Below are 20,768 nucleotides of genomic sequence, written 5' to 3'. Positions count from 1 at the left end.
CCCTCATTGCCGCTGTAGCTTGTTCTGCAGCACACCAACCAATTGCCACGTTGCTCATTCTGTTTTAACACAAACTGTAGTGTCACTGACTGCTAGGCAGGACAGACAGACTGTCTGGATGGGGATTTCAGCGCGGGGAAGGGAAATTAAAAATGCAAAATAGAAAAACAGATGGCATAAGCTTCATTAAAATAATATCTTGTCTCCTGGGGATCCCGTGAGGATCTGTTGCCTTCCAGTGGATACGGAGCCCCTGAGATTTACACTTGGGGATTATTCTGTTCCTCCCTCTCTCCTTATCACAAGTCTCTTCTGTTTTCAAAAGGCTTGTGGCATGTGCTCCATCTGGATATGCTGCCTAATAAGGATGTGCTGGAGACATCTCTTAAGCACTAATGTACACCCCTCCCCCCAGTGCTGTGGGGAGCCTCCTTATCAAGTGATTGGAAAGAAAGAAAGAAAGAAGCATGGCTGAGCCTTGCAGTTCCTGACGGGAAGACAAAGTGGAAGTGTTAGAAAAGCAAGAAATACATAATTAATATGGATATAATATCAATAAGGGTTTAAGATGATGAACTACATGAACTGGGAGATGCTATTTCCCCTTGGTTTGAGGTTCTCCTCTTTTTGACGTAGCTCCAGCAGCAAGCTAAATGTTTTACTGTTCCACTTATAAACCAGGTGTAACCTTTAGGAAGTCACTAGAAATATAAGCTACCTGGAAAGTTTTTCTTTTATCTAAATGACCCCTCCCCAAGGAAACACGTGGCCAAATGTGTTTATTCAGAGGCAGAGAAACAACCAAGGAAAAGACCATTCAAGCAGCAGGATAAATCTGCGTTCAGTGTGTGAAGCATAGCACACTCTTTCTGTCACAATTCAATCACTGCAGCCTCTGGAAGCAGAAGTTATATTCATGCTGGGTTGGTATTTAATTGAGCTTACTTGAACCAAGCTTCCAGCAAGCACATATGACAGATTTACATATGAATCTTCACAGAGTGAAAAAGTGACATTTATCAACCTTCCATCAGACCATTTGACATTTGAACAATTGATTCTGATTTAACAGTGAAAAATGCCACTCTCCATATGGAAAACTTGCAATGGGATTAAAATCCTAGTCGCTACCATCCCAAACAATGGTGTCTGCCAGTAAAGCTATTGAACATTTATGTACTACCTTAACTTTGTCTAGTCTTCAAGAGATTAAAAACCCAATCCAAATCCTAACAAGTTTAATGCAGAAGAGAAAAAAAAGTCTAGTTGGTGGAACAAGGGCCAGAGCTGGGAGACGCGAGCTATTAAACTCTTTGAAAATTGTAAAGGCTGGGCAGATTTTAAGAATAACAGGAGTGGGAGCTGATGTGGACTGAAGGCATGTTACACTGGCTACAGGCAATACCGGTAGTCTCCTTTTGCCGCAGGCAACCTAGAGCTGATCTGGGGATGGCTAAGAGTAGACAGTCAATCCAAATGCCACAAAGTATGTGTTCACCTAATTAAAGAGGCACGTTGTTTCCACAGGCAGAGAGAGGTGTCTGAGCAGACTCCTTGCTGGAGACAAGGCAGGAAGATGCTTGTCAGCTTTGCAAGACAATTCCTCTTAAGCAGGTAGGTTTCACCCACTATTACCTTCATAAGCTCACTGTGGTCAGCACCGAGTATTCACTGGGCAGGAGCACTAGCTGGAAAGGATGTCCTGGCAATGGTATACCTCTACCTACTGCAAAAACTGTTCAGACTCTTCCAGTACCTCCCTTTGCCTCTGTACCGATGGATAGCAGCAATCAGCAGGGCCTAATGAAATAACATTTTCCCTGTGTGGGAAAGCAGAAGTTCTGGCAGAAAGTCTAATCATTCTGTTGTATCTGGTCCTTGTAAAAAAGCTGGTAAGCTCTGCAGAAGTGTGACTATGGTGAATTTTCATGTATTAGTCTATTTTAATAGTTACCTTGTGATCAACTAATGCTTCCTCAGTCATCTCTAGTTCGTAAATTCCAGTTTATAGCAAACTGTGTTTCTCCTGTCATATTTTTCCCATTTCTATTATTCCATTTTTCTTGTTTTTTCCCTATGGTACTTCTGAGTCTTTGTTGTACTGACGTCTTCCAAATACGCTATGACTAAATTTTCTCTGCCCACTCCTGCTTTTTGTGTCAAAGTCATTAATGAACATATAAATGAAATGACTGTTGGAGAACTCCATTAGCAATGTCCTTTCTTCCAATACTTTCTCCTTCAACACTACCTGACGTGTTTTGAGTTCCTGGGTTTCTCAATCTACTGTCTTTGCTTAAGCACGTAGTTTATAAAACTGAGGTTTGTTACAGATCTACTTCAAATTATCTTTTCATTTAATTTGCATAAACTTGTTATCTCTGAATCCGAATTTATTTCCTATGACCAGATCTCCTATTATGTCCTCATGACTTACCAAAGCCAAGTCTAAACCAGCATAATTTCCTGTCACGTTAGCGAATATCTGCAGGATATTTTTATTACCTAGAAATGCAAGAATATCTCAGACCTACCAATAATAGTATCAATTGCTCTCCAACCTGACTCCTGATGTTAAATTGTCCAAAACAACTACTGCAGTAGTAATTATCTCTCTAATAACATTACAGAACTCTCTTGGCAGTGAAAAAGGATCCTGGTGGCATATGGCATGCTGGCAATGATAATCTTTTACCAAACTGTGAGCTGTGCTGTCACTAACACACACTGCTGCTCCCTGCGTTTTCCCGAAAAGCAGATACTGGTTTGGAAGTATTCATGACTGCGACTGCAGGACAGATCTACTGTCCCGATGCACCTGCTCATATCCTGTATCAGCAGCTCAAGGTCCTCCATGTTGCTGCGTAATCCTGCTGTGTTTGCATATCCTACTTCCTGTCTTCTTCTTCCTAGTCACCCTTTCAGCAAGATCTCGCCTATTCAACTACTTTCTTTTCCTTTGCCGCCTATGGGTCTACTCTGTGACATTCCTTTCTGCGCTGCTATGACCAGATTTGTCTGAATATTCAATTTAGCACATACGCAGGCAAAGCCCTGGGACTTCACAAGCGCTCCCCACTCTTTCCTCTGAACAAAAAGAACAAAAGTTCTTTTGACTTGTCCTTCATCAGGTTCTTGAGGCTGTGTGGCACAACAGTGGCTTAAGTTTTGAAGGCAGGACAGCCATGTGTGGATTGCTGTCCTCTTGTAAGCAGTGTATTGTACTAACTGGATGATTCTGCTTCCAGAATTTAAAGAATATTGCCCAGAAATAGCACAAGTATTTGTATGTGAACCTTTACAGACCTACATGCCCTCCATCTCACAGTAACACAGCTTTACCTTTTCCTGGTAGTGGCCCAAGTCTCTGATCCTTTCTCTTTTGTTTGCAATTATTGTGTCTTCTTTTCACAGTCCCTCTATATTATCTTCACTCTTTATCTGGCCAAGCCTTGATCTTTTATCTTAGCTTGATAAAAATCTGTAGGTTTAAAAAGCTACGCCTTCCTTTCAAGGCATAGCTTGCTTCCTCTACCACAGCCCAAGATATGGGGTCTTACGTGCTTGTAGGTCAGTTCCCTCAGCAGCGGAATCACAATGATAAAACTGCTCTGCGAGTTGTTTGAGCCGGGTGGTATGCTCAGCTGCGAGCATTGGAACCTGCATGTGAGCCCATGAGCACCTCACCGTACTTCAGACCTGGGATTCAGCCTTTTCGCTCTCCGTCAGCAAAGACTCACCTAATTTCACTTGAAGTGGGGACGGCTTATAGTTCATGGCTACAGTCTCTCCCTCTCTCGTATCGCAATCTCTGTCCGAAATAGATGCAGCTGTTGGATCCTGTTAAGAAAGAAAAGAAAACAAAACAGAATGGTTTAGCTAAAAATTATGCAGTCTCCGCTTTAACTGGCTGTTAGACGAGTCCATTCCCACCCGCATTCAGAGGGAGGAGAGAACACGTCGGTGTTTTGAACGGCTGAAACCCAGGGGCAAACCACAGAACTTTGGAAGCACGTTTAGTATGCTAAAAGCACCTCTGGAAACGCCAGATTTCAACATCAGACTTATATGATGGATGATTCTGGGAATATAATGTGGAGGGTGGGTCATCAGTTCAAATTCAGCCTAGGCTGGCAGTAGTCCCAAACCATTTTCATGTGATGACTCTTTGGGGTGTCGTATGAAATGCATTTACAGCTTCAGCCGCGTTCCGAGTGGACCAGTCAACCTCATGATTAAAACTAAGAAGCTCATGACCACCTGTGCGGAAGGACAGCTCAGAAAGAGCAAGGACTGAATGAGTAGGAGAATTCAATCGCTGGCTCCTCTTGGGAGTGGGATGAAGAAGTCTGCATGTCCCATGCTGGACCTATTTTGTGGCTAACCGGAAAGATTTAATTTCAGTATCTGTCAGCACAGCACCTTTCACTGTCACTGAAATCCCCCCAAAAACCAAAGCTCCCCAAACACAGAGTCCACTCTATCATGCCTGCCTGCAGACAACCTCATCCAGGTAGTGTTGTACTTTATAGTACAGCACATCAAAGTATTCAGAGAGGGAAAAAACACCAATTCAGGCAGTTCTACCACTGCTAAAAATATGTAAAGTCTTTTCACAAACCTGCTGGAACTATCTCTACTTATCACCATCGTGAAAATTAAAATCAGTTTTCAAACATGTTCACTTCTTCCCACCTAGAAGCTAGAAACTAAATTGAACATGCGCATATATATATACATATACGTGCATGTAAATTTGGATTTATAACAGGTAGAGCTGCACACCGAAAATAAACACCCAATATTAGGTCCAATATCTGAAGAAACCATCACTTTTTAAGAAATGAAACAAAATATCAGAAACTAAAAACTAGAAAATACCATTCCAAACTGGTGAATTGCTACTGTCCGTTTCTCATTTTCTGGAGTTTGCATTTGGTACACAGTTCCTTATAAAAATGCAACACATCATTTCGCACTGAGACCTGTATGCAAGGCAGAGTCACTGAGTTTCAAAGCAAGGTACCATCGCTCTTTGCTCTCAGTAAAAAAATCACTCGGTGAGCCACTGTCCCCTCCTCCCCAGTGCCTGCCTTCTTTCTGCAGTGCACATTAGCTCTTTTTAATACACTGTGCTTGTGAGATAAAATGTGATTCTTGAATTAGGCTCTCTCTTCATAGAAACCAGCCAAATAACATATGTAGGGTTATAATGTTTCATCAAAATTCTGCTCCTTTGCACTACCCAGTAGACTCTGACAGTACTTAAAATGGATGGTGCTTGCAAGACTTTGCATTCAACAACATTAAATAGATAATGCTGAACCATATGCAATTTCTTTATTCTAATGCAGTCACTGCTGCACTTTTCCTCTAATGCAGCAGTTTAATGACTGGTTAAAAAAAAAGGTTAGAGCAGGTTGCAAACAAGCAAGCCAGTCTCCAGGAGAACACAGGCATAAGTGATGAATCACATATATTTTAGGTTAAAATCCTACTTTAATAACCACAGTAAATGAAAAAATACAGCAGCTGAATAGCAAAAATACAGCAGCTGAAATTAAATGAAGCTAAAAGTGAAGTGTTACATGGAAGAAAAACAATTCCAACTTTACAAATTAAAATGATGAGCTGTAGCTAGCTACTGTTGCTCAAGGAAGAGATCTCAGATGACAGGCTCCATCAAATGACCACCTAGACAAACCAGGACTCTTCAGCCATGGAGGGACAATGGATGGGGGCTCTGGGAGAGTCCTGAGTGGGGTGAGAAGGTGAACAGGGATCAACTATCTCTTATTTTCTATAAGCATGGGGTATCAAGTGGCAGTTAAACATGCAGCAGCTGGAAACAAACTCTATACAGCAGATGATGTGCTGCTGTGGATGCTAAAACAGGCTCAGGAAAGGGTGAGAAAAATGCGTGGAAGGAATATCCATCAAATCCAAAAGCAGTGCTTCTGTCTCAGGCTGCACCCAGGCACAGATTGCTGGAGGAGGGGAACCTGGGAGGCATCATTGTGGGCTCACCCTGTCCCTGACTTCTTGGGGACACAACACAGGGGTAGGTGAGACCTTTAATCTCACTTGAAATAGACATCCTTATTTTCTGTGTCAGAACCTATTCTGTGATCGCAACCGAAGACCGGTTCTCGTGGTATCCTTGTAACATGGGATTTGTCTCCAACACACCTTGTTGAAGGGCCTAGACCAGAATCCAGGCTGTAGGAACGGATATTCATGGGAACGGCCAGATCATACAAAGGGCATTGCTGTCTCCCAGACATGCTAGAACCTCTCCAAGAGGGATGTGTAAGGTGGTAAGTGGTATCACCTGAGTCCAGGCTTCCTGGATGAGAATCTTTTCTTTGGATGAGAATCTTTTCTCTGGCAGTCTAGGAAAAGTCAGGATACGCATGGTTTTAAGGAGCATGACTCCAAGAGCTGGATGCTTCCTAGTGCTGCTGAACACAAACAAGTCCTTGGACCCCCATGCAGAAAGGCATGGGAGTAGGCTTATTATGGTAAAGGATGTGGTGCAATGGCCACATACTGCCTCCTGTGCTGGTGTGTCCAGCATAGAGGCACGTGAGCTCACAGACAGAAGTTCACATGGCAGAGAAAGGGCCCGGCCACCTGGACCAGCTCAGGCTCACATTGTTAAAATTATGCTTAAACTCTTTAAATCAAAACCAGCCCTTACTGTTCTTGGAAGCTGACGTCCTGACAGTAGCTTTTCCTTGTGGGTAACCTGCCAGTGACATTAGACATCCATTTGCATGAACAGAGGGAGGGGAAAAATGTTCTGAGGTGCCTTTGAGGATTCCGATTCTGGTTCTGTACTAGAGGACTCAGCTGGAGCAATCTCAAAGCTGGGTTCTACACCAAATAAATGGAAAAGTCTTCCTAGACCTCCAAAGAAAACAAAGACAATTTTCAAAGAGTGATTCATTCCATCCTGTCTTAGATGCTCATCTTAAAAGGAGATGAATCCATCCCTGGAGATGTGTCTCCCTCCCCCGACTCCCTATAGAGGAGGCCTGGCAACTGGTGGAGACTACACCCCTGCCTCTGACACTGGAGGTGAGAATGATGAAGGACACAGCAGCAGAGTCCATAACAATGCCAGCCCACACCAGGAATTCATCTCCAAGGTTTGGAATGACAATTTTCCGCCCCAGCAGCATGGCATCTCTACAGCAGAACTTCAGGGGAACATCTTATGGCTGCACAGCAGACACATGAATTGCACACAGGGACCACCAAGCACCAGCAGAGTCTGGACGACCACTGCTGCATGCACAGGCCTGGTCCACTCCTTCCAGAGAGTAAAATGGATCCAAAAGGAAACCGAGCTGAGCCAGAGACCGCATCCCTAGTGCCAGAGGGTGTCTATTCCTGGCCTAGGAGTGCCAAAGCACTGTCGTATTTCCCATCCATTCCTCCATATACACTCTGCAGGAACGCACAGGACTCCATAGTAACAACCCCATTTGGGAGAACGACAGCATTCCCACGGCAGCTCGGCTGGAGCTGCCTCTTTGCACGAACACACTTTGCTTCCGTGCATACTGAATGGGTGCATTTCTCTCTCTGCAGCTCACCCACCCAGAGAAACATTTACGTGACTAATTAGCCTTTAGCTTGTGAATGCCTACTAGCACACTGAGACTCACCGTGGGCTTTTGCTATTGGAATTCACTTGGAGATTTTGCCCCTTTTTGCAAGCCTCCCTAAACCGATGCATTCAGCTCTGACCCCAACGTCAAAATCTCAGCTCCCTGGTGTGACCGGTCCCTGGCCAGATGACGTGATTTCTCTCTGCTCGCTGAGGGGAACACAACACTCCCAATCAAAAGGCAAGTGCTGAGATGTGGCTGCAGCGGTTCTAAACAGCTACGGGAATTTAACACATTTAAGGGCTTTTTTTTTCCCTGAGGCCTCCTTATGTCTTCATTCCTAAGGAAAAAATACATTCAATCAGGCCATTGCATGAATGTTTGGCTGGGGCCAGAGTTTAATCAAAGTTTTCTCCCCACATGCTCACAGCTTAATTGGGCATGCACAATCACAGCATTCAAATGGTGGGGCAGTTCCTTACTAGTTTGGTTTTTTTTTTTCCTACAGGCTCAACACAATGGACCTTGAAAACTGCTCTCCTGCTAAGTGCAGCCATGTCCTACAATGTGTACCATGTGCCATTTATGAACATCAGGAATTAGTTCCAGTGAACATTCATGGACCAGGAGTGCTGTGAATCCTCAGTATGCAGGAGCACAGGCCGAAGCTGAATCCACTTTAAACTGAAATCAGGGGCTTAAGAAAGGTGGCATGCAGAGCAGGGTTTTTATTCTCTCTCTTTTTTTAAATCCCCCCTTTCCTTTCTGCAGTACCTGGCAAGAAACACAACATCTGCCGTAATGCACTAGGTCAATAGCCTTTTCACTCTTATCATCTACCTCACCCAGTAACCCACACCGACTATGGGGGGGAAATGGCCCCAAACAGCCAGCAAACCTCGCAGTTACACCCTGAGCAATGGAGCTGGGTGCAGCGCCTTGGAAAATGCAGCTTCTTTTGCTTTCCTTCACAGCCACGACTTCTGACATCTTGCAAGCCTAACAAGCCTCTGCTTTCCACCCTGCAAATCCTCTGGGACTCCAGTGCGTGTGGAACGGAACGGGCACACGTGGCTTCTGTGGCCTTCAGCTGCCCCTTAAAAACATTGCTGGAAACTGCAATGTCTCTCTCTGCCCACCCTTCCCAATCCTAAAAACCAGTCCTTTTTGCAGCCTTAAGAAAATGTTCTCCACTGTGCTGTCTGTGGGAAATTCTATGATCATTAATGCAGCTCTAGTTTTTTGATAAGAGCAGAAGGACCCTTACCCTCTAATCTCAAGGAAAGACCCAATATACAGGGCTTCACCCACCACTTCACGGTTCAGAGGCTTTGGTCTGATCATCATCAGCCGAATCACTATGAGCTGGCTGCCGAGGAGTATCATCCAGCTACCTTTGTCTCTCTCCTGTACCAACTGATGATGTCCTGGCTGTCTTCTGTCCAACTTCAAGATGCTGGAGGTCTCGGTACCGACACTGGTGTGACAACCTAAGAGCGAGCACTTGCAGCTCAGCAGGCTCCTGCTTTCTGAAGCTGCCCATGTGGATCACACACTGCAAACAAATGCTAACAAGAAAGGACGAGCCTAAGCGTTTTGCTTCTTTTCCACATCAAACATTGAGTCTGGAAAATTTAATATATGTTCTGAGTGAGCAAAAAAACCCAGTGAGAAATGACAGGTACCCCAAACACAGGAGGTACATTTGGGTCACCGAGAAGTTTCTATCATTCCCATGTTGTCATCCCAAACTCTCAGGCTAGAACATTGCTCCTGCTAATAAATATTTATGCCTTCAGCCTCTCTGCCCTGGGAACAGAAAATCCTGTGCTGTTTGCAGATCCGCTCTGCCTCAAGCTCTACCGCACCAGGTCATCCTGAGAAACGCAGCTGTAGGCAGCAGGCTCCTGGGGAGGGGACTCTGACGTGCATGGGTCGGTGTGTAAAAGCACCATATCACAGTGTGTGGGACAACAGACCTCTGCAGCCTCCAGGTACCACTACAATATAGACGCAACATATCCATGAACACAAAGTGCTTAAAAAAACCCACCGGGAACAAAACCACTGGCAGCCAAGACATACACAGTCTGTCTATGTGAGAAATGTCACAAAAGGAGAGGCTTAAAGGCTGTGAGATTTATAGCAGATCAAGATGAATCCACCATAGAGATGAACAATGGTCAGAAACAGCATGTTCAGCACGAGAAAGGAATGCGTCACGGGGGATGTATGGCAGGAATGGAACCTGCAAACCTCACAAAAGACTCTCTCATGCTCTCCTCCACATCCCTCAGGCTTCGGCTTAAACATACAGTTTCGGAGTCCATTATTTCAAGGAAGATGTAATCCCCTCAGCAATTCTACAGATAAAAGCTAGAAGCTACAACCATCCAGGAACACTGGAAGAATGGGGTTGTTCAGAGAAAAAAGGTGAAGACTAAGGAGGGATACAATAGCTGTCTTCAGATACCAAAAGGGCTGTCACAGAGAAAAAGGGAGTAATTTTTTTTTCATCTTTCTGATCACCAGAATAAGAAACGATTACCTTAAATTGCAGCAGTGTTGTAAGGAAATATCAGAGAAAACTGCAGAGGTAACGCTAAGGAGCTGTGCATTTGCCTGATAAAGTTGTGGAATTGCTGTTCTAAGCCCAAGTTAGAAACCGATTTGTCGCACAGAAAGTCAAGAGCTGATCCGCCTTTGGGGCAGCCTGGTCTGGATTTGGTGCAAACTAAGATCCCTGATCTTTTAGGTCCTTTGCCCCCAACTGTCTTAGGAGGAGAGGAGCCTGCTTCTAAGCCAGACTCATTTAGGCAGAACACCAGGTTATCCCAGGAGCGAGAGGTTCTCCAAACCCACTGCCAAGGACCATGGCTGGCCTTCACCTTCTCTCTGTGAGCTGAAGAAACCCATCATTTTTCTAAGTCTTACATGTTGAAGGAACTGCAGAATCACACGGTGACCAGAGCAGAAGGCTCTCAGGAAGATGTGGTTGACGCTTTTCATCAACATGTGCGTGCTGCTGAATCCAGAGCACTAACTGCTCATCTCAGCATCACCACCCTGTAACAAAGTGAAAATAGATGGCATTTTGGTGACACAGCAACTGATGCACTGAAATACATCCTGATAGCTACTGACTCAGTTTCAACAAAGCAATAAACAGCAACTGTTTATTGACTTTCCACTAGCGCTGCCAATACACCAGTTACAACACTGCTGTTTTTCTTTTCTGAGCAACTGCTGAACGGATCTTATTTAACAGCAACAAATTAGGCCCGCAATACCCACTACAAGATCCAGATTTTGAACCTAATTCACTTATAATTGTAAGAAAAACTGGTATCTGAAGCCATTTTTTTCACCAACTGAAAATCCAGCAGTGTTGATATGCTGCATGAATAAAACTTCAAAATGTATTAATTAAATTGAACCAGAGCGTCACCAAAACAACTTTTTACTATGTACACCTGCCGCCAGAGGAGCTCAGCTCACTGGCAGGAGTTCAGCTCTCGGCTTCATCTCAAATGTGGGCAGAAAAGAAGTGCCCGTCTGCCCAGTGTGTGCCCCTGGGCTTGGGCGAAATGCTCCCTTGGAGCCCCGGCCGCGGAGAGTCTGCCCCACTGCCGCACTCAAGCTGAACAAAATGCAGCAAACTGCAAGGCGTAAGCTGTGGCGAGGGAACAAGAGGTTTCAGAGTTCTGTTTTCCTAATCAAAAATGACATTTGCAGCACAGGGAAGAAAGTATCTTTTTTTAGATGACGATGTATGACTAATCCTGGGAGTCTACGGTAACAGAGGAAGCACCAATGCAGTAAGTAGACCAAATACTTTGGGAAAGCAACTGAGGGCAAGGAAGAAAAATGGGAGTAATTACATGATTGCTGTTAGATTTGCCTCCAAGAAACCAGCAGCACAAGCAGCCCCCGGTCCTTGCCTTTCAATCATGATAGAGTATATTTAACACCGTATTTCCCTCCAGGCTCTTCTCACGCACATAAGCTATCACTATTACCACATGCATTTATAGGTTTGGTGTCTTGTGCTAACTCTACACGGCTTAAATTGGATCATTAACATTGCAAATTAGAGAAACGCCACACTGCGGTCCCCACTGCCTGCAGCACTTGCGAAGTCGCTGGCATGCAATAATTATTTAAAAATGGCTATTAACTGAGGTATGTTCTCAGGATGCTTCAATGCCAAAACATTTCCTTCCCCGCAAAGGTTATTATATACATGAGGATATTACACCTTTCCTTCTGTACTCTGATCATACAGCCACAACTCTGAGGTGCAACATGAGACATGGGAGTACTTAAGGCAATAAAGCATCACGTATTCCCTTGGTGGCTATTATAACAGTCAGTTTGACAACTGGCATCTCACAAACCCCCAAACAATTTCACAACTGCTCTTTAAACTTGCACTGATGAGGGACGATACCCTCAAAATGATTAAAAATGGAGGAATGTCTCAGAGCCAAGGTCATGGTGTGTTCGGAGGATGGAGGCAGGAACAGAAGCCCAGGCTCTTGGCTACATGCTGTAGCTGAATCCTATAGAAAATTGCAGTGCTGTGCACAGCCCTAGTGTTGCCCAAAAAGGACCACAGCAGGATCTTGTAGTGACTGCATTCATGCTCATTGGTTAGTGTTTAGAGCTTCTTCCAAAGGTGTGTCCCATTTTTACTCCTTCAAGGTTTTAAAGGAGCACCACCAAGAGGAAAAGTCTATTTTCAAAGAGAGAATTGAGTTTTCCACCTGAAATGAAGACAACCAGAGACTCTCACTCATGGCGGACAGGAACCTTACTTCCCACGGACAACCCCAACACCCGGAGAAACTGCCTGAGAAAGTGCAGGACAAGTGGTGCCATCACTGCTGAAATGCCACGGTTGTGGGCACATTCCGATCCTCTCCGCGCGCAACTAGGCTCTTCCAGCTGTACATGAAAGATGAGATCAAAGTTTGCCTGAAGGAAACATTAAAAACGTTGGCTGGTTCTGGCAGATACTGCAGAAATTATATATTCTGACAAAAATGTCCTGGCACAACACAAATGACAGTAGGAGAGTCCTGTTCCAGTGATGTAAGTTCCCTCCAATGCCCTGGAGATCGGATAATCGTGGCCATGGACTGGATCCAGTGTGGCAAAAATGATGTGACTAAGCTTCCAGACCCTCTGGCTATAAGAACAATAGCAGGAAAAGCTGGGACGGTGCCACATCCATACCTTTCAACAGACCAAGGGCTCCGATCAGTGGTTCAATGTCACAGCTATTACTAGCATACCCCTGGGGCCACTCGTTCTTTTCCAGTTAGCAGTTAGGACCCTTTTTTTAAGAAAGGTGGCTGATTTTACATGTTCAACTTCTATACACGTAAGATGAATGAGGTCTTGCTGTTTGCTCCTGAATACCCCTGGCCACCTTTAATCCAATCCCTCAGATCCTTTTCTGAGCTGTTTGATTGCTTCTCCTGCTCACTCCTTCTCCAACAACCGTTTTTCATCCTGCCTTTCTCCTGCACCTAGTAAACCCCACCCCTGGCGGAGGGCAGGAGTGTCCAGCTCTGCAGGCCCTGACTGAGGTGTCAAGACAATGATGACACCCGCACAATGGACAATGCCACCCGCCGAGTGTCAGCTTGATGTCAGAGGTTTCTGGAATTAAACTGAGATGTGTGCAGACTGCAGAAGTTTTTTTCAGCCTCTGGATTCATGCTGAAGTCCCAGGATGCCCTCTCCATCGCATACCTACTTCACGTTTGCCAGACCTATTGCCTTCAACCCAAGGCAGCCTGGTCAGGGTGTGCGCTGTCTGTACAAGCTGAGTTTGTACACCTGCACTTCACTCAGCCTGCACTCACAACCAAGGGCGTGGATGGATCTTGTAAGTGCTTTCAGTAAGGAGAGGCATCACTGCATCTCCCTTTAGGTACTCACCCAAAAGTGAGTCTCAGGAAAGAGTTAAAGTCACCAGCATAGAAAACTCAAGGACTCAGCACCCTGCTTTCTAGGGAAGCTGAAGATCTGGGAATGCTGCATAGCATATGCAGTCAGGATGATGAGGGAAAAGCAAATTCATCCCAGAACTCTGGCCCCAGGAAGAAGGGATGCTGAGAAAATCGAGGAAAGGAGACAGGCTGTAACCAGGACCCAAACAAAGCTATGAAGAACAACTGTGGGGACCCACCACTCCATGACGGAGGTTTCCAGAGATTTCTCAGGAATAATAATAGATGCCCAGTGGTATTCAAAGCTCTTTAAAAAATTTTAAAACATAGACCCTTCCAACACAACCCAACAGAGGAGCAGCTGCCCAAGGCTCACGCACCAAACGTATCTGTCACCCAGCAGACAGGTGGTGATCTCAGCGGTGGACACTGGCTTAGCCTGCATGGAGCAGGGAACTCTGCAACAGCCCAGCTTTCATACCCACCCTCCTGACCCCACAACTCAGGCTGATGGGTTCAGCCAGGATTTGCATGGGTAACACTAACGGCTTCAAGAGGGCAGCACCGGGCAAGCAGGACTGCTCTCGTCCTCACCTCGCCATGCTCAGCATGGCCACCAGTTGAAGGTATTCAGCACGCTGCCGTGAGCACAGCCTGAGAAGCCACTTGCCATCCTGCAAAGGTGGATCCCAGAATTAAAACCGTGCCATTTTCTCTCCACTACACAGAGAAAACAAAGCTACCTTGCTGACTGCTCAGCAGCCCTTTTCTCTTCAGCGCAACACTCTCAACTTGTCCCAAGAGACGGAGAGCTCAGTCATCAGATTTCCATATTTATAAGGAGAGAGTTTCTGTTTAGCCAAGCTCGTGACGGAAATAACCCCGCAAACAGCAGCCGGAGCAGCAGCATGGCAAACACATCTGAGGGGCGGGGATGCGAAAGCCGAGGGGGATCTCAAGTCGCTCCCTACCTTGGCATGGTTTTCCAGCCTTGCGCAAGAAACTGTGAGGGCACAAATCATTTCAGCTTCTAAAATAGAAGCTCGCCTCACCCCCGCCCCCCACGCCTGCATCTCCGTGACTAATTAGCATCCGGAGGGATACAGATTCTCTTCTGATAAGGCGTTGTTTGGCTCCCTTCTCCCCTGATACATTTGTATTAGAAATATCCTCATTATGTGACTAATCAGGGAAGCCGAGACGAAGGCACAGGAGCCGACTTAAAGGGAAATCGCTGATTTTTATAAACGTGGCTTACAAATTATAATGCCTCCAAAGGGCAGGGATGCTTCTACCCCTCTTGATCCTGACAAAAAAGTTCAAAATTGAGGTCCCTGAAGAAAAACATATTTTTATTCCCAGAAGTGGCGGTTTTTATGGTCTCCCCTATTTGCTAAACTTGCTCCAATTCCCTCGATTATTGCAGGGTTTACGCAGTTCATGCACTGCAAAGGTCCTGGAGAGGCTGCCAGCCCCACGCTGCCTGCTGCGGCTGGGCTCGGCGAGGTGTCCGACAGCCCCAGCGCTGCCAGATGCTGCGGATGGGAAGTGACAAGCCTGGTTAGAGTTTTACCACGTTGAGCTTAAAAGTCAGCAGCACACAAAATGCCAACTGCGCTCCTAGCTGTCCCTCGAGAGGATCTGAAGATATTTAGCCCTGTTATCTTTCACATAGCGCAGCGGGCTGAGCAAAGACCAGAGCATACCTTAAATATTGAGGAAAACTGGTCTTGACAGGAGCTGTCTGAAATAAAGGCAAGCAGACACCATTTAGTGGCACAAGGAGAGCGTTTTCAAAGGAGAATTTCTTTCCCTTCCGTGCTCCCTGCAATGGAGCTGGTCTCCATCCGGCTCCAGCTTGTGTCCTCAGCATCCTGTTGACAGCATCAAAAAGAGATATCAGGCCAGACGGCTTCCGCCTCGCTTCTCCTTTGAAGGCAGCCCCTTTATCAGCCAAAATCAAGCCATCTGTGCCCGGCCCCCTTCGAGGAGCCGCAGCAGATTGCAGAGCACAGGAGGATGGATGCACCGCACGAGGTGGGAACAGGAGGTCGAGGGAGCTCACTGAATGCACAAAAAGCCAAACTAGATCCCTGGTTGAGCTGGGAAGGGAGATGAAAGGATGACCACGGCACCAGCGCTCCCTGGGACAGGCTCAGGCACACGCATCTTAGCTCTCATTCTTTATTCAGCTTCTGCCAGGCTGCTGCTCCTTCTGTTGCAGGGACATGGACCAGCCCCAAAGCCCTGCGCCGGGGCTCCCGGGGCCTTGCTGGAAGGCAGACTGCTGTGAGCCACGGAGGGTCTTGCTTGCTTTGCTCGCTGAGTGTGACTGAGAGGTTTTTTTCATTTGCCAAACGCCTACTCTTTGGGTTGAAATTTTGCACTCTGGACATTTATTTCAGTCTGATTTGAAATATATATAATAATATATATATTAAAAATACATTTTTTTTTCATTGGGGTGGGGTGCTGGGAACACATTTTGCCACCCTGAGCCCTCCCCTCTAAGTGATATCCCTCTCAGCATCTGCACTCTGAGCCTGAGGCTGATGAGGGCTGGGGACTGTCAGGGGACGAGCAGGGAGGGAAGGCAGGATCTGCCAGGACGACTAGGGCTCGCTGGAGAAGGGCATGGGGGAACAGACTTGGACGGGTAGCCAGGAGGGGAAATAGGAATGGCTGAAAGACGTTCCTAGAAGAACAAGTACAAGAAGATAAGGAAGAGACAGGACAGGGATAGTGAAAAGTGGTCAGGGTTAAAAGCAATAGTGGACATAGCTGTCAGATACCTGCGACACAATGCACCTCCGTTCTCTGCCAGGACTAGTGCACATGAAGGGCAATGGCCGACCCTTGCTGGTACTTCCCCAGCTGGTCCCAGACTACCATTGAGTGAAGCTCCAGAAGCATTCTTGCAATGAAGATAAATCAATAGGATTCAGGAACCTAACTGTCTGAACCCAGCTGAGGATGGTGGCACAGAGCTATGTGCTCAGATCACCCGAAGCCACACTGGTGCTGCTGTGCCACACCACACTGGGGCTTCCTTATAGTCCATTCTCCTCAGCTAAAACTGCAGGGAACAGACATTAGAGAAAAAAAAAACAACAAAATAGCAGGGCTGGTTTGCTGAGCTCTCAAATACAGTTACTGCAGCCTAATTTGAGCCCCTGCAAACCTATGTGCTACAAAATAGTCTTTAATGACATACTCCTGTAAACCTTTTCCCTTGGTAATTGAGGAGCCAGCGAGGACCTACACTGGAGATGAATCAGGGTTACCCAAAGAAGGCACAGAAGCCCAAGCACGTGATTTCTTGCAGAAGTTGCAAGTCATGTAGGGAAAGGGGAGCAGACCACACAGGAGGAAAGATGATCATGCGATAATACAACTTGGGGCTCTCATAGAGAACTGGGACCTTTACGATCTTACAGGAAATGTGGCAAGCCCGTAAAAACCATATTTCCCACAAAGGGTCACTAATAAGGTCTCCCTCCTCTGCTGGGCTCCTGGATCACAGCCCTGCTGTGTGATATGCCAAGTGCTTACAAATGCTATCAAAATGAGTGGTAGCTGTGCTTTGAGTAGGTGAAAACATAGGAATCAGGAGGGGGGAAAAATCGTCAGCTGATAGGTATGTTGCACTGAAAACCCCAAATAATCTTCTGTCCTTAATCTGTCTCCATCTCAAACCCTTATCCTATAAGCTATAATATCAAGAGAGAGAAGGAAGGAATTCTGAAAGGACCAGGGCGAGCTGGTAAGGCTTTCTAATCCTTACCCACACGTAGCAGGAGGGCAGCAGAGATAAACAAGGACTTTGTGAAGTGCTCATGCACTATCTGTCACGCCAAACACCATGGAGGAGCCCATAAAATTACTTACTTGGCTATCAGGGGAATTTTGGTTTTACGCCTTTCTTCACCTTGTGTGTGCATGGCTCTGCTGTGTGTTTCTGTGCCCAGCAGACCTATCCTTCACCCTGATGCTCTGGTCTGTCTTGTAACCCTAATTTGCAACCCTGCCAGTTTCATTGCCAGCGTCACCCTGCTGCCCGTACAGATGTTCTCCTCTGAGGGCTGGGAGAGTTGGAGCATTTGGTGAAGTAAGAGCAAGGGAATTATTACAACAAATCAGAGCAGCCTGTCTTTACCTTGACCTTACCAAAGGCTTGAGCTCATTCACCCCAGGTGAGGTAAGAAATCTTCTTCGGGATGACCTGGTGCTTGGGAAAGTCCCCTTTCAAACCCCAGTAATTACAGGGCTGCCAGAGGTGTTGGAAAAAGAATGTCTGTTCCTTCTCATACTGTTTATTTTTACTTTGGTGTAGATCCCCGCATCCTCCTTATCCATGAACTGGTGTCTTGTGACAGTGGGTCCATAAGTTGTAGGAATGGATTCACATCCCCCCATCTCCCTCTCACTCTACTGACTCAGCTTTGGGATCAGTGCCTTTCAGTCCCACTAAATTCTTAATATCCTGTGTTTTGGGGCAGAAGTTCAGGTACCTACTAACCCCTTATCTCTTTTTTTTTCCTACATTCTTGATTATTTTCTCTCTCTAGCATGCCTCCTACTATTTCCCTCTTCAAGAAGAAGCATTTTCAGTATTTGCACTCTTTCTTTCTTGTTACAGACCCCCAAACTCTTCCTGATTCCACAATATCCATTTTAGGATGGGTGATCAGAAACACACACCATGTCCCAGGCAACGTACTACTGATCTAGAATGGCTTCACGGTTTTTTGTCTGCATTTTCATCACCCTGAACTTCTGTTTGCCTTTTTGTCTCTGTTGCCACACTGCACAGATGGCTTCATTTGTATTCCCTGCAGTGATGCTAAGTTCTTTTCCATGTCTTAGTTTTTCTACCCTCCTTTTAATCTTTCAAAGTGTTTTTGCAAGAGAGGTCTGAATCGTTATCCTCTATTTCATATTTGGGAAAACTGAGATCCAGAGAAGTGAAGCTGCTCAACACAAGGGCAGGAGAGTGGGGTCCTCCTCCGGGGTTCTATCCCCTGTGATAACAGCATTTTCATAAATGCATTTCTACTGAATACATTTGATAGCATGCACCAGAAAGCAGTAAGTACCAATACTACACTTCAAACTACACTGCAGGGGAAAAAAAGTGGTCAGGAGGTGCAGTTCCAGGACTATATTACAGTCATGGAAAGTGGTCCCTTCCTGCAAACATTTGATATTAAGCAGAAAATTACACAAACAAATCACAGGTCTCACGGGCCAGACTGTTCCCTAGACATTTTAAAGGTTGATCTCAGTATACAGGCTTGTTTCTTCATCCTATCATCTTCCTTTTCCAGCAAAATGCTTTTCCAAAATAGCCTTGTGAACGGTTTCAAGCTCTTTGCTCAGTTAATTTTCTCAGGAACTCACTCCTTTCTCATTATCATCCAAACTATCATAATTCAGACAGAGCTCCCCAGTGTTTCAACTATGTCACACATCCCTGATCAATGTAAAGAGCTGCCTCTCTACCTATCTGTCACCTATCATCTGGCAATTTCTTCTCTCTGTGGGCTTTATTCATACAAGGAGCTCGTAAATAGAAGGGGAAAAGCAAAATATGATCTTAAAAAGCAAATAAAAAATGCACACCTTTCCTCCTAAGGTACCTTCTCAGTTGTAAGTTTGGAGGTTAGGTCCATGTTTGTGTGTTTCTTCTGGGGCGTGCAGTATGTACAGAAAAGTGGAGACTAGAGAAGAGTCAACAAAACGTAAGAATGGGATCTTCTGCAAGGGTTTCAGTTTGGTTTGCAGGTTGCCTATACAATTAATACAAGGGGACGCATTAAGAAGACCTCTCATTACCACTGAAGCCTTTTAGCTTAATGAGGATGGCTTAGACAATACGTTCAGATACAAGAGAGATGGTTCACATAAAGTTTCTGTAAGAAAGGTCCCTTGAGCCTGGTTCTACCTCTTTGTCTTCACAGCTTTCAATTAACACTGCGGGTGGGCACAGAAACACTTTCAGCTCATTATTCTCTTTTCAGATACCAGCGGACATGAGATATTTAGCTGAAACAGCCCTTTGTAGGTCTTTTAAATTCCATTATCATTAAGAAGACAGCCATGGGAAAGAGATACCGTCTTCCTTACCTATTAGTTCCATCTTCTGCAGGGTAAAAGCAACTTTGTGCAGTAATTTAAGGTTTGCAACATCTGTGCTGCTGAAAAAAGCTATCTGAAATGTAAACCTTCACAGCAATGATAGACTGAAGCTGCACTCAGGTGCTTTGACTTACGGAGGCACAAATCAGGAATGCTACTGACTCAAATATCCAGAAGCCTCCCGATGAAATAAAAAATGGTAAATAAATTGAAGTCTCTCTGGGTGATCATTCTCATTATCTGGCTATACAAGATAACGAGACAATCACCGAAGAAAGCTTGTCATTAGCCGTTAATTGAAGGCACTTTCAGACAGCGCTGCTTAAACCTTGAAAGATAGACTGTCTTTCCAACTGCTACCTAATGTGTATGTTATAGCTATATTAAAGCACTCTCATTAGGTCCCTGCCCCCAGCACCACAGCTCAGAGAGAGCTTCTGATGCTTTAGACGAAATTCGTGTTTTAAAAAGCTCATCTACATATAGCCTAACCCCTGGGCATATCTTCAGCATACTTTGCGGCATACAGATCTATCTAAGCTGACGCTCATGTTGTACAAACGCAAGATACCTAAGTGCATTGTAACGACCTCCCGAAGAGGCTGCAGAGTCCTGGCCCATTATGATGCATAATCACATAATGTACTGACGACACAAATCATAACGATTAGCCTGTAGGCTAAGTGCAGCTATCTTGGGACTTAATTTTAGGTTCACTTGCTCTTATACTGCTCTTTCACACACCTTCATTTGCTCTTACTATTTCCCTCTCCTTATTGCCAGACCTTTGCCTTCACCGCTAAGTAGCTCACAGCCCATAGCTGGGAGCCCATTAGCCTTAAGGTCTCCTGTCAAGATAATTTCCAGGTGAGACATCTCACTTCCCATGAAGCTGCCAGTCCCTACCCTGCCTGTAACCTGTGCTCTAACCTGACAAAAACTGGAGGCTTTCCATTTACTTTAAACTGGCTGCATTTCCATTTAAACTCTTCTCTGTCTCTACAATTGTAATCCATCTTGTAAGAACTTGACCTCTAAAGCAACATTTGCAATC

General features: G+C 45.4%; 1 protein-coding gene across 3 annotated transcripts in view; it reads right to left on the bottom strand.

The window, feature by feature from the left end:
• Positions 1–20,768, bottom strand: part of FAM219A (family with sequence similarity 219 member A) — a 101,262-nt gene that overhangs the window by 41,289 nt on the left and 39,205 nt on the right. For all 3 annotated transcript variants that reach the window (XM_063319442.1, XM_063319443.1, XM_063319444.1), the window contains exon 2: positions 3,741–3,840. In XM_063319442.1, coding sequence (XP_063175512.1) covers positions 3,741–3,840 — 100 coding nt within the window. The remainder of the gene's footprint in view (positions 1–3,740; positions 3,841–20,768) is intronic.

The sequence above is a fragment of the Chroicocephalus ridibundus genome, chromosome Z (genome assembly GCF_963924245.1).
Source record: "Chroicocephalus ridibundus chromosome Z, bChrRid1.1, whole genome shotgun sequence".
In the NCBI taxonomy this organism is placed as follows: Eukaryota; Metazoa; Chordata; class Aves; order Charadriiformes; family Laridae; genus Chroicocephalus; species Chroicocephalus ridibundus.
This window is presented reverse-complemented; position numbering and strand designations above follow the sequence as displayed.